At 36.5% G+C, this 15,077-nt stretch overlaps 1 protein-coding gene across 2 annotated transcripts in view; it reads right to left on the reverse strand.

Moving 5' to 3' along the window:
- The window catches only part of LOC107741999 (centrosomal protein of 95 kDa), a 189,746-nt gene that overhangs the window by 95,975 nt on the left and 78,694 nt on the right, over positions 1-15,077 (reverse strand). For both annotated transcript variants that reach the window (XM_016554849.1, XM_016554846.1), the window contains exons 8-10: positions 9,433-9,490; positions 1,657-1,724; positions 1,168-1,316 (exon numbers count right to left, since the gene is read on the reverse strand). In XM_016554849.1, coding sequence (XP_016410335.1) covers positions 1,168-1,316; positions 1,657-1,724; positions 9,433-9,490 — 275 coding nt within the window. The remainder of the gene's footprint in view (positions 1-1,167; positions 1,317-1,656; positions 1,725-9,432; positions 9,491-15,077) is intronic.

Raw genomic sequence — 15,077 nt, forward strand, 5'->3', positions numbered from 1 at the left:
AAGATAAACATAAAAACTCATCGGGCCAAAAATGCCCCATATCTTGAACCCGATATCACCTTGAGTTTAATAATAATAATTACGATATCATCATAGATGATCGCACACCCCTATGCACATAAAGAATAAACCTACAACTGAACTTACATTTACCCATTTTCTTCTCCTTCTCTCTTTCACGTGCAGAAGACAGTACATAATATGCTGTCATAAATAGGGCTGGGTATCGTTCAAAATTTTTCGATATCGATACCGATACCTTGACTTCGATACCGGTTCCTGAACGATACTTTTTTCGATACCAATTTTATGAAATCAATTTTAACACTACAAATCATCAAGTGCAGAAACAAATCCACAAAGAAAGAATAATAAAAATCATACAGCAGTAATTAGCTTTAAATTAGTAAAGTATTTAGATATGTCTAAGGGTGTATTCACACCTGTCTTGTTTGGTTCGATTGAATTGAACTCAAGTTCGTTTCCCCCCTTGCTGCGGATCTTTTGGGCAGGTGTGAATACAGTAATCGCACTCGGGTGTGGACCAAACAACCGTACTGAAACCCAGCTGAACAGGTGGTCTCGGTCCGCTTCCAAACGAACACTGGTACGGTTGAATGGATAAACCAATGAATGGATGACCTTAAGCACACGTGTGGTTTTGTTTACAGTTTCTGGTTCACTTGCAAAAAGGGCAGTGTGAAAGCGAACCGCACCAAACAAAAAAAATAAACATTGTATTTGGTCCAGACCAAAGCAAATGAACTAGTGGACTTTCCTGGTGTGAATACATCCTAAGTCTAAGTGTCATCTAAAATTTAAGACCTCTCATAAGTAAAAATAAGACTTTTAAGACTTGTTATGACCTTAAATTAAAAAAATCAAATTGAATATATTTGTAAGATTTTCAAGGATCTGCGGGGACAGTTTTGTATGCTCTTTAACAAGCCAATGAATCCAAATATAGATAGCGCTTTCTGTAAGATCTGTTTAAAGGCCTACAAAAATGTTCATTGTATATAAAAATGTTCCTGAAGGAACAAACACACATTCACAAGTAAAGTCACTTCATGAATTATATTGTAATTAAATCTATTTTAACTGTTTATGTGTGTGTTTTCTCTTTTTCCCACTCGCCCATTTATTCTATGTGAGAGCATTGCTTACCCAGCACCCTGTCTCCTGTCTCTATGGATAACATGAATTCCTGGTGATCTGTTAGTTTGCTCTTCTTCTCTCTCATCTTTTTCCTCTACTTTTCTGTATCCATCTGGCTGGGTACAGGACAGAATCTGCCTTGGAACTGTGAAGTCCACCTGAGCCCAGCGAAGACAGAACACATCAATGAATGTGGCACTTGCAAGAGTGAACAATGACAAATTAGCAATTATAAATTAGAAGACAGCTTTTATGGATAAAATGTACTACATAAATATGTTACAAGAAGCATCAACCTCAAACTGACTGACATGTGCCTTTAATTTTAAAGGCCAACAGGTCAACTGAAAGCAGAAAAGTTGAGAATAAAACACTATGACAACATGCCATCCTAAATACTTACCTGATGTCTTTATTACATTAAATTTTTTATGACTTTGTCTCAGCAGGGGAACACTGTTGTAATACCCCAAAAGTAAAGAGTGGTGTGTGGCCAACCTTTTCCTGATGCTCAGATTCTTCTGAATCAACTCCCCTCCGACAGAATTCAAATTTCTCAGTTTCCTCTAGAGAAAAACACAAAATTAGGGTGTCCATTCCATTTAAGCATCTGAGGACGAATTAATAATGAATAATTTTACAAATATACAGTCCAATAGTCTGATGCCACATTTCAAAAACCTTCTATTTCTTCATTACAAACAAGTATTTTATGCTCAGCTGGGCTGCATTTATTTGATCAAAAATATAATAAAAACAGTAATATTTTGAAATATTTTTACAATGTAAAATAACTTTTTTCTGTTTTAATATCTTATCTGTCTTTAATATCTTATTCCTCTGGCCCTCTTCATTTAGGGGTCACACTTGGCTTCTTCGTGACTGAAGCCTTGAAATGCAACTTCTTGTATTTTCAGTAAAATCAATGTAATAAGTTTTTGTTCAATAATATATTACTTTTACGATACTAAGTAATAGTTATGCAATAATTATGATCATTTTCCCCATTGAAAATAATAGTTTTTTATTATTTTTCGATCAAAGCAGTATTCCATGTTAAAATAAAGACCAGGCCTTTAAAATCGAAATTTTTGAAGGCAGATTAATGCCATCTGGTGGGAGTAAAAAAAGAAAAACATATGAAATAACATGGTGCGACCACTAGATTCCTATATAGCTCTATATAGAGAGGCAAAAAATTCTCTAGTTGTTTTTGACATAAATACTTATTTTCATTATGTTCTGGATTTGGATATGTATTTAGACATTCTCAAAGACAACCTTTTGTTAAGGTTAAGATTTTATTTTTTTTTTTTTTTTGAAGTTTTGCATTAATTTTACTACAGTCAAACCTGAACACAGAGAAGGACATAACATCAGATTCAATAAAAATGTAACAATAATGATTAGGAATGCTTTATTTGAGCTTAATCAGTCTGGGTCTGATCTGATTTCAACCTCTTATTTGTGTTGTGTCTTCTGTATCAATTTTGTCATAATGTTACAGCCACACCAGTTCATCTGTGTGTGTACAATACTGTGTTGTGTGTCTGTTTTGTACTCTTGATGTTTTAGAGTGTAATCCCTTTCTTGCTGTCCATTTTTTACTACATTGTGTCTAAATTATTAATTTGACATGCAAAAACTTATCAAAAAGTTGTTCCCTTTCGATACTACTATTCGATCGGTACTGCGTCTTGCTAGACGCATATGGGAAAAAGCCTTTTTTTCTCCTGAACTGAAGCCTTTTTTGCTCGCCGTTGACACGCCTCGCAGCTGGATTGAGACCTCCCTGCTCGGCTGACCGGCTCTCTTTGCGTCTCAGCATCGCAGCAGTTCCGGTCCTGTTCCCCTGCCGCCATCCGGCGATACTGAAAGAGCTTATTTCTAGCAGGTAAGCCCTAAAAAAGCAAATTCTAGCGATGTTGTTGCAAATGTCGCGCTGCAAGTGTGTCTCGTGCAGGGAATCTTACACGATGCAGAAGGGCAGTGAGTGCGTCACCTGTCTGGGCAGCCCCCACGCACAGACTGCTCGCTCACTGAGACAGAATGCTCTCATTGAAAGCATGAGTCTCGCCCTTCTCCACTCGCGGACTGCCTTCACTGCCTTCACATGTCAAAAAGACATGACAGTGGAAAAAAATTTTTTCAGTTGAACAAATACCAATAGAAAGCACCTACAACAGATATAACTATTGCAAAAATAAAGAAAAATCAATATCTTCATTAAGACCAGGATATAAGAGAGCATCCAATTTATGTATCCAATACGTTTCTCGTTGTTTTAACCGTCTAAGTCTATCTGCACCTCCGATGTTTAATGACACATGTTCAATTCCAATGACTTTCAAATTACTATCACTACCATGCTTGGCCTGTATAAAATGTTTTTCTTTTTTCTTTGGGATGGTTTGATATTTGTAAATACCCAAGAGACATCTAGTGATCAGATTCTGAAAATGTATAGTCACAGATGTATTTATTCAGAGAATGTTTTTAAACTCCTAAGAGACATCTAGTAGTCACAGGTGCATATATTTAACTAGTTCTCATTCTCTATTGCCTAACACCCTGATGAAGGCCTGTTTGGGCTGATACGCGTTGGTGTTTTTTAACATGTAGCCCTGTCTTACAATAAAGGCTTTTTATATTTTGCCTGCTATGTGAGTGCCTAGACGTGGATTATTTTTGTTTCTTGCAATGGGATCCACTTTTTATTATTAGGCAACTTTATATTAGTGCCTGCCTGATGGATACAAGTTATTTCTGAGCTCGGCTTTCAATTGTGACCTGTGGATTTGAAAAATAAACATAATAGTTAGATAAAAAATAAATCGATAGCCTAATAATTCATGGATTCGCTAATGTTGTTTGCAACCTGATCTCTGGCGAAAGTCTTCTGCACACAAAAAAGAAAAGCCCTGCATGAACACGCAGCATAATGACGCGAGTGGATTTTCCTGATGGATCTCATATCTATAAGATGATTTCTGTGTGCGAGGTTACAAACATATGCTCCTTTTCTATGTGCGTTCCTCACTTAAAGTGAAAGTGAAAGTAACCTATGCATTCGGGATAGTTTAAAAGAATTCGGGTCTAATTGGGTCCATTTGGAAAAAAGCATGTTTATTTTAAATTACCCGAGGCTGCTAATACCGAACCCATCCCGTGTCTGAGGTACTCCTCGAAGTTTTGGACCCGAACCCGCTCGGGTCTCGGGTCGGACCTCGGGTTTTCAGATCCAAGTGGACCCGTGAAGACCTCTAGTTTGTACAACTAAAAGATTCTCGGAGTATTTTTTCATATTTCCCATTCATTTCCTATATCTGTAATTTTTGACCGGGAAGGAGCCACACTGTAAAATCCAATAGTTTACCTTACTTAGATTTAGTTAGTTATCTTTACTTAGTTGTTATACTTACTAGGTTTTATTAAATTACAGCTACTTTCAAGGCAAATAAAACAATTTACTTTTTCACTAATTTCCTCCATGTCTGCAGTTATCTTTCACTAGTTACATTCACTCGTTTCCCAAAGTCATCTTGAATGTTGAATTCTCAATACAACTGAAATATTTGAGAGATTAGAAAGTGACCTATTTTCTAATTAAAGTATTAGTGCATTTATTGTGTGTTTATTAATGAACTTAATTAAGTTTCTATTTTCATAAATACCCTGAGATGCTTTCATTTGGGTTTATATAATCCTTACATAGTGTGTGGTAATATGCTAAAGTCACACACAGACTTACAAGTGTGACTTTTTTTTATGACCCTTTAACATATCTGAATCTCATGTCCATGATTTGTGTGTGTGTGTTCAAATAGCTAATGCAACAAAAGTCACTAATGGCGCTTTTCCACTGCATGGTACGGCACGGTATGGCTCGGTACGGTTCAGAGCCGTGCCGTACCGTACTGAGCCGTACCGAGCCGAGTCGTACCACGCAGTGGAAAAGCGGCATAAGTGTCATCCAATTCTGATGAAGCAAAAAAAAAAAAAAATTACATTTCAAAATGGAAAGTTTTTGTCATTTCTGACTGAGGAGGCCCAGAGGGATTTAAAATGTAAATTAAGTCGTCATTGTGTCCTCATCCGATAGTGTCAATGCAGTCAAATCGATAATAATAATACTGAATATTTAGTGTCTTTTAAACACCAAGTAAGCAAGGCAAGAAGCATTTGCACCAATAAGGACTAAGCTTAAATCTAGATTAAATCATGGTTTATCTAATAAACCTGTTGCACCAACTTTAAACCTTGTTTAAAAATAAGGTTTAAATTAAACCATAATTTTGATCCTGGATTTAAAGTATATTTAAGATAGATTAACTTTAATCCTGTTGCTCCATAACTTTAAACTCAGATCTAAATCTCAATTAGGGATTAACTTTAAATTCACAGGTGAAGAGGTTTAAATGAAATAAAGTGCACCTACAAATCACAATACGTGGCTGATTGGACAAAGACAGAAACAGTGAGTATGTTGTCAGGTCTCAGGGAGATACTTTTTACAAATAAAAATGAAAATTAAAGTGCATTAAGCGGTCAGAATATGAGGGTTGTGGCTGCCCGTAAGCTTACTCATCTTGTTGTATCTCAGTATCGGACAAAGAAAAGAATATATTTGCAATTTAGTGGCAGCAGTGATAAGGTGAGTGCCAGTGTGATCCATTTTTAATGTGCTGATTGAGCAACATCTATTTCAGACTCTGAAAGATTGCGCAAATTCTATGCCGTTTTACTAGCATTACCGTTTCCATAGGAGTAAAATGTTATGTAAATATGTTGAATTAATTATTAATTTAACCAACTATTAAATCATTAACTTCAAAATGAATGCTGTTAATGAAATCATTGTTGAAACATTTACAGTTAGCCTACTGTACGAATAAAAACACTAACAAAATTAAACAATGAATAACTGTACAAGGCCAATTAAGGTATACGTGTATACATAGCATAAATATTTACTCAGATTTCAGAATAAGCACTTTGTCATTTGTAATACATATGTTGAGCTTCCGATGTATATCATGTTAATCTGATGTACGCTACTGTAATGTATATGAACGTCACTTTTTAATAAGCAGGGGAAATTCCCGACATTAAACAAAAACCGTTTACATGCTTAGGACGTTTGCATTGTAAGAATGTACAGGGATACTTCAGATATAAAAATGCTGACTTGATGTTTTCTCATTAAAATTGTACAATTTCCTATTCATTCAATAAAATGTATGGGAATACTAGGGCAGTGTTTCCCAACCTTTTTTTAAACCACGGCACAGTTTTGATCAGTAAAAAAATCCCACAGCACTCCACTACATACTGAAATATAGCAAAATTGCACAAACACGCATTGCTTCAAATGTCAAATTAAAACTGGATATTATATTAAAAGTAGTACTCATTTAATATTCTTTTTCTATTCTATCTGTTTTTTTTTTTTTTATTATATTATTTAAAAAACCCTTGCTACGTGTACTGCGTTAAGCTAACTGAGACTTGTTATAGCACTTGTATGATCATTGCTCTTTTGTTGATTTTGATTGCTTCCATTGTCCTCATTTGTAAGTCGCTTTGGATAAAAGCGTCTGCTAAATGACTAAAATGTAAATGTAGATGTAATGTGAAACTTCAGCTTAAGTCAGGTATGAACACAAAGTCACAGGTAGTCTTATGTTGTTCGTGATGATAAAACAAAACATTTACTTATCCTCACTGTCGGGCGAAAATAATTAAATAGCATTGTCAGAGTTGGTATTGTGGCTTTATATATGATCAGACACTTGCATGTGTCAGTATAATATTAACATTTTATGAAAATCAAGTTCAAATGTAGTTACAAAGTTTTTGATCAGCGAATGATGGCAATATGTGTTTTGTCCATCATTAACGGCCGCATCCGAGGCATCATTACATTTTCATCAACTTACAGGTTATAAAGTTTGTTGTAGCTATATGGGCGCTCAGGTTTTTTGTTGTTGAATACATTTGGCTACAATCTTGTGATATAAACATGAAGCGCAATGCACAGGATATATAAAACAGTATATTAGCTACACCTATATGGCAAATGCTAAGACTCTTCTCCGCTCTTCAAATACACAAAAAATATTAGCCTTTATAGACTGTTTCTTGAGTAAAGAAAACCCACAAACAGACGTAAAGATGACCAATAGCATTGATTTAAAATAATAATAATAACGAAATATAATAAGACCTAGAAAGTTTTGATAATTTTCCACACCACACCTAACAACCTGCCAGTGTTTGGGAAACACTAGCCGTTTTTCAATATGCGTTCTTGTCTGTACTTGCATTCTTGTGGACTTGTGAAACGTCATCAGTCGTTGCCCAAGTACTGTTCCAATTTAAAGTTCACATCTAGCCATATACAGTTCAAATCCCCGGATTGTTCTTGCTCCGCACCTTTTTCTCCGGAAGAGAAAACTTGCATAGTTTTCTAAATATTATTGTTATTGTGTCATGAAATGTATTTTTAAGAGTTCTTCAGGTGAAAATGTAATTGTTTAAAACTCGGCAGTTTATTTATAAAGATAGTGCCTATTTGAAAATTTGCTATGCCAATCTCGGAGATGTGAGCTCCAGACGATCACTGGGCACTCAGTGCTCATGTATCCCGCCAAGAGCAGCCTTACCTCGGCTAGTCATTCTGGCATTTGCCGCTGGCTCTGATGTCTCTGTAGTGGTTAAACATGAGGTATAATTTGTTTTAGGTATATCTAACAGGTATCTTTGGTCTTATGAATCTATTATTTGTTCCTGGTCATATCGTTTTGGCTGAGCACAAAGTTTAGTTTCATAATTTATATATTTATCTTTACCGTCGTACAGCACTGATGTAGTATATGTTTGACAGAATTGCCTGCTTTTGTCTATATTTCCTATTAAATAAGCCTCTGATATTTCATACTTATACATGTTTAATGGCTATTATTGTTCATTAAAACTGACATTTAAAAAGAGGCAGCGTAGTGTTTTATGTCATACATTTATACATACAGTGAAGAGAATCAGAGTATATATATGCACATACTGCCTGAACCACATATTAATGTTTTATGTATTTGTGTGTGTGTTCATATTTTATATGTGGTTGTGTTTTATATTTAGTTTTGTTTTGAGTATACATACAGTGAGAGAAGATAATCAAAGTATTCCCTGAACTACATTTTTGTGGCTATTAATGTTTAAATTAAAAACTAAATGAGGCAGTGGTGTTTGATATCATATTTCGTCTTATTGTAAATATACATACAGTCAGGATAACCGGAGTAGCCAAGGCGAGCTAAGAGATGTTATCAAGTACGCTGCTGTTCCATTTGCAGGATTACCGGACTTGCGTACGAACTTTGCGTACTTGGTATTAAGAAATGGCCACTGTACTAGGGAATACCAATATGGCAGCACGGTGGCTTCACTTTCATGACATCATGAGCAATCCAGTTCTCTATTATAGATCAGTGAATCAACAATTTTGATGACATCACCCTGCACTTCAGCTTCTCATCAGATTTTCTGTCCTATAAATAGTTGCTGAAGCTGTGGCTGAAATCGGTCACTTGTTCGAATTAGTATTTTCTATATGGTGAATGGCACATAGTGCACTATAGGGGATAGGGAACGATTCAGACAGTGTAAATATGCTTTCCATTAGGGAGAATGAGCTGGTTTAGCATTGTGTGTCACAAACTGCCACAGTGCGCACACAATTTGCTCCGGTCTAGCTGCCGTTTAATTAAAATGGCGAATTCATCATGGCGGAGAAAATTAATCATAGATGGAGGTTTTTATCCCAGGTTAAAATTCTAATCCCTGATTTGTTAATCTGTGTTTAAAATTAAGTGGTGCAACACAACTCAATTTAAAATAAAACCTAGATCAACAAATCCTTGATTAGCTCTAAACTTTGTTTAATGTAATTCTTATTGGTGCAAAAGTCTTTAATGTCACAATTGATCAATTTAATACATTTGTGCTGATTAACAGTATACCATGGATTTCTTAGTATGCATTTTTTGCTTAATGGGCAAAACCTGATGATATATGTTATCCCAACACAATTTGAAAATGTTTCAAAGAGATTGTGTGCTTCAATGAAAAAGGAAAGCTGGCCTTTGGTATGTTAGAAATTTGCTGTAACATATGATGTCATCTGCCCACAGAGCAGTTTGCAGAGAATGTTTCATAAATCTTTCAGTGATGTCTACCAAAGAAATGTAAGGTAACCATCTGCAGGGAAATTACCGGAAACAGGAACATTCAACTCCCTATTGACGTGAACCCCATCAGATGAGTGAACAATCTGAAAAACAGAACAAAAAGTAGAATGATGAGAGATGGTGCTATTTTGCAAGAAGAATGCAAATGAATAAACTTCTCTATTGATAATTATAGTTCTCATTTCTGGCCCCGTTTCCACATAGTATTATCATGCATCTCAAATACATGCGGTGACCACTTTTTTGAGTTTTACTTTTACATATATGCATTTAGCAGGCACATTTAGCAGCCACTTCAAATGGAGGAAGAAAAGCAATCCATTACAGAGCCAACAATATTTGTATTATGTAATGCCAGATTTATTAGAAAACTAAATTAGGAAACAAGCTAGAAGCATGCACTGGTTGTCAAGACCTTCCCCTCTCATTTTGTTACACCCTACATTACTTTCATGGGAGGGTCAAGTGATGAACACAAAATGTTTACATGCACAACTTTTGTTTCAATCGGACTGAATTCATACCGATTGATGAATCTGAATGTAGTGTAGTGTTACATGAACGCCAAACATCACGTTGATGTGCGCATTTAATATGTCACAAGCTTGAAATCGGAATTGATTTTTTGACGTGCACATTGCACGAATAGAGAGTTTCCCGCTGTTTGTGCATAATAACCATTCTCCTACACGGTTTCTTTATTTTTTGGTCATATTTCTGGTTTTCTGGAATTTCTGGTCATAATTTGGCGACAATGAGCATATAAACCGCTGTGCCCTGCTGCTTATATTTATCACGCAGTAAAATGCCATTCCCATACATACAAAGCCATGTTATGCAGATTACAAGCAAACAGGAAAGGAGATGAATGAAAAAGATAAGGAGGACAGCTGAAATTTAGATAATAATTGCAGTACCAAAACACACAATACAGAAAAGTTTGAATCCCTTGTTTTGGTGTGCTTTAGTACATTTATCAGTGTTAGTTGAGTGGGCTGTAGGGCTGCACAATATATAAAAATAAAATTGATATTGAGACATGAATTAATGCGATTTTATTAAATATATGCTTTACTGGTTTCAGGGTGAAGTACGGTAGTTCATGATAGAGTGATTCAGTGTCTAAGAAGAGCATGGGTCATTTACTGTGAATCGAGCTGTTCTGAGACGCTGATATCATGGCAGGGCTCAACAGTGAGGACCAATCAGGCCAGTGCTGCTCCTGTGTCATCACGAAAGTTTGTTATTTGAATGTGTTTTTAAGTCTTGTTTAAACATTCACTTTAAAGGTTCAACCATTTTTAAACCATTTAAATGCAGTATGACACGTAAGAGAACTCATTCTGTACCAGTATGCCTTTTTCTGTGTACCCCCCCCCAAAGTCTGCACACAGAGCGACAGTGCGAGAACACAAATTGATTTCTTTGTCATGACTTCTTGGGTTTAAACGGTTTTGGTGGATCCCATAACCCATTGCAGAGCAGAATGGTCTGTGACAACCATGAAGTTTGTGCTCAAGGTAATGTTGCCACTTTTCCAAGGCCCATACGACTGCCAGACACTCTTTTTCTGTAGCCGTATAGTTGATTTCTGTCCCAGTTAAGGTTCTGCTGGCATAAGCGATAACCTCCTCCCTGCTGGGATCTTTCCGCTGCGTGAGAATAGCACCCAGTCCAGTGTCACTGGCATCTGTATGTACGATGAAAGGGACTTGAAGATAAGTGGTACCAGCCGGCTAATCCCAAGAATTGCTGAACTTACTTAAAGTTTCTGGGGGCAGGAAAGGTGTGAATGGCCTCAACTTTGCTTTGATTGGCTGTAATGCCTTTAGTGCTCACCACATGACCAAGAAAAGTGATTTCTGAAAGACAAAACTTGCACTTTTTCAAGCCTGTGGAGGACAGTTTGAAGGTCACAGAAATGCTGGGCCACAGAGGGAGAATAAATAATGATGTCATCAATGTAGACAAAGCATATTTTTGAAGGGTGATGAACTTCAAAGATGTTACTCTGACTTTGTGGTTGTCGCGAGAGTTTTCTCCCAGATGGAAAGTGAAGGCAAGGCTGTAGTCTAGGCCTGCCAGGCACGGCGGAAGACGGGAAGGTGATGAGAGAGAGAGACAAGAGACAAAAACCAAAAGCTAGGCGGGTCACTGATGTGAGGCCTTTTAAGTTCTGTGGGGGTCACACCTCTGCAGGATCAAAGAGCCAATGGTGTCTTGAACATTTGGAGGGAAAGTTTACGACTATTTGTCTTCGAGCATGGTGTTTTGCATATGTAACTGTATTGGGTGTTGATGCTAAACTATTAAAGATTCTTAGAACACTAATATGTTGCATTGGTATCAACATAAAAATACACTCATTTAGATCATGAAAATACAAATTCGTAGATACCAAACATGCTATAGGTGAGATCATATTAACTAAGGATTCTATCATAAGCATGCCTAAAACAGTATACAATACAAAAAAGACAATATACAAGAACAGCAATTATATACACACGGACCTGAGGATATATATGTGTGTTCATTCAAAGAAAGGTTTGTCTATGAATTAATTAGGAGAAGAGTCCATTTCTATGGGCATTATGGGTCTTTCCTATGAGGAAAATGAGTGAGAGCGGCACTGCCTGCATTCCTTTGAGCAATAAAACCAGTGTTATCAGATTATTTGTCTTTCGTTGCAATGGAACCAGAGGCCTGTTCTGCCTTTTTGAGGTGTTAGTTACATTTCGGGGGAAGGCTCCATAGACCCTCATTATTGGCTTGTTGGTTGGGTGAGGGGTGTTAGGGATTATTTGTTGAATATAACAAATAATTGTGTCTGATTTGTCCAGGTGCTACAACCTTTTTTATGATGTATGGAAAATCTTGAAAACCCAACCTGCTTCAGTCAAGTAAATGTTCATCTATAATTATTACTACTGTCATGATTTGGCCAGCATTCCATGTTTTTCTGTGGACTTTTTAGTTGTTTCCCGTCTGGTGTGTCCTTGTAGTCATGGTGTGTTCAAGTCATGTCGGCTAGATCGTTTTTTTTTAAAGCTTGAAAGCACATGAACGCCACCACGAAGTCATTATTACGAGTGGGAAAATCTCTTTGGATTTGAGACTTTAGTCTTTGCAACTTTACAGATCTTATTCATGCACCAAGAGCTTGTAACACTCCAAAGAGAAAGGAAAAATTGAAATCGCATCATATGACCCCTTTAACTAAGGATTCTATCATAAGCATGCATAAAACAGTATAAAATACAATACAAAATACAAGAACAGTAATAATATACACAATTATGGCTGTGTATCACCAGCAAAGTCACGATACGATACATATCACGATACATAGGCCATGATACGGGACTGCACTGAATTTCACCTCAGCAGAATTTAGTAAAACAACCATTTATTAAACACTGCATACTACAGGGCCATTTTTAGCTATTGGCAGAGCAGGCAGTTGACCTCTGCATTATGAATGGCCTCCATAACTGTACCACAGTACAATATAGGTAATGGCATATGTTTCATGTTTAAATTGTGCACTCCCCACCAGGTACAATATTCTGATTGTTTGCATCTTGTTTTTAAGCCCATAAATAATAATGTACTAGTTCTAATAAATTTATATTCTAATGTACTTATACTAATATATTTTTAAAAATCATCTTAACATTGCTGGTAGGTTATCATTGCACAAATTAACACACTTTCTACATTTAAAAAATAAAAATGAGCAGAGTTCTAAAATAATGCGCTGTCTTCACTGTATCGCACGTGCACATGTTCAGTTCAGTCACTCACACATCACGTTGCGCGCACACACACAGACATTCAACAAAACAAACTTTTTAGCACTGCCCCGCAATTTTATCAATAAAATAGCTTAATTGCTCAAGAGCTACATGATCTTTTTCAACAAAGAGCTGGTAACATCTGTGACTTCTGCTTAAAATCATGGATGATCATCTGGGTTTTATGTCTTTAGAGACCCCTCTTAGCCTTTTGACATTTGCATATAAATTACAGTCCTGGCCCCAGTTTCTACATTTATATGGGTGCTAAAGTGCCAATGGTTCCCCCCCACTATCAAGGAGATGCTAAACAGTTTCACCACTCTCGTCTCCCCATTGAATTTCAAACACATTCCAAAGAGAACCCCCGAGGCCAGGCACCAATGGGCCTGGCTGACCAGCAAACTACAACATGCTCACATAACACACACCCACACACACACATAAAGACATTTCTTTATTTAGACTATAATTAATCAGTTATAATTGTATCTGGTATATGCATGTGTTGTTTGTATGTTTCCCTATTGTATTAGCCTAGTTACAACTCTTTATTTGTATTAGTTAGACTCTCAATGCTTATATTCAGGTATATGAGTGTATCTCTGCTTTAAGATCTTCTAGATGTTTCGTTCTTGGTATCAAAATGATCAGCTCTTTATCCCTCAAACAATGATCTACACTATGCGATCGTGAAATGCATCTTACTATTTGTAGCATATTTTGGGTAAAACTGCACCGATCTTCCAGACCAGCAATAAACATGCAAATGGACCATAAACAAGAGACAAAGAAAGTTTCTCCCGCTCAAAATTCAGGCCTCTGATTGGCCATTCCACCCAAAAGGGGGTGTGCATAGGAACCCTCAAAAGTGATTAGCCCGAAATAATCTGGGCCTCACTCCTAAAGAACTCATCAAGAACCTCCGCTGTCTACCGCATTAGGACTCTTGTTCAGCAATCGAAGCCAATGCAAGTAACCGTTTACAGCCATTTAGATGCGTGTTTGAGCCCCTTTTAAGGTGATTTTTGATTCTTTGATGATTCTCATTAGCTTGTGGTTAATTGATGTGAAATACTGCCATTCTTTTGCTCTTCTCTCTCTCTTCCTTACTTTTCTTCATTCTGTATATATGTGTTTTGCTTAGTCTTGTTGTATGTTAGCTGTAGTTTCATTTATTAAATCCCTTATATTCACAATTGATTGTCACTGTGTGCTGCTCACAAGTCGGAGTCACTGAAGGTTGATCCCTTACTACATGCTAAGTTAATGCTAGTACTGTATGAAGGAAAGTTATTCTTTCTTAGCCAGGAAAATAATCTTTCCTTGAATTGATAAATGATTATATTGTCTGCTCGGTGGACGGACAGATCAAATAATTGTAATCTTGATTCTGCTACAGTTAATTCTAAGATCTAATCTAAATATTTATTATTAATTATGACTAGTTACAATTAATTATAAATATTTCCCTTTTGAGCTAATTTGCTACACATCATTGTTTCTGGAGGAATTAAAGCCACAGCTTCACTGTTAATAGACAAACGCGGCAAAACGGTGGTAATTCATACATACACCGCCTCTCTCTCTCATAAATGAACACTTGATGAATTACACTTTTCTGAAAATAGAATATTGAAGTGGAGATCGCTAAACTGCAAATTTACCGGTGTTTTCAGAAAGCAAGCGGGTTTATCCACAGTGGAGAGAAAGCGTGTGCACATGGTTACCAGGTTGACAGAGATAAGTAACACACTTAGCAGATATTTCCGTATTGCGATTCATTATTCTTGCACTTTTCTACTCCGTTTTAAAAGTTGTTCTTGTATTCAAATTAAGCGCGGTCCACGCGGTCCACTGTGCCACAATATCG

Source organism: Sinocyclocheilus rhinocerous, unplaced genomic scaffold (assembly GCF_001515625.1).
Source record: "Sinocyclocheilus rhinocerous isolate Xijiao unplaced genomic scaffold, SAMN03320098_v1.1 scaffold312, whole genome shotgun sequence".
Taxonomy (NCBI): Eukaryota; Metazoa; Chordata; class Actinopteri; order Cypriniformes; family Cyprinidae; genus Sinocyclocheilus; species Sinocyclocheilus rhinocerous.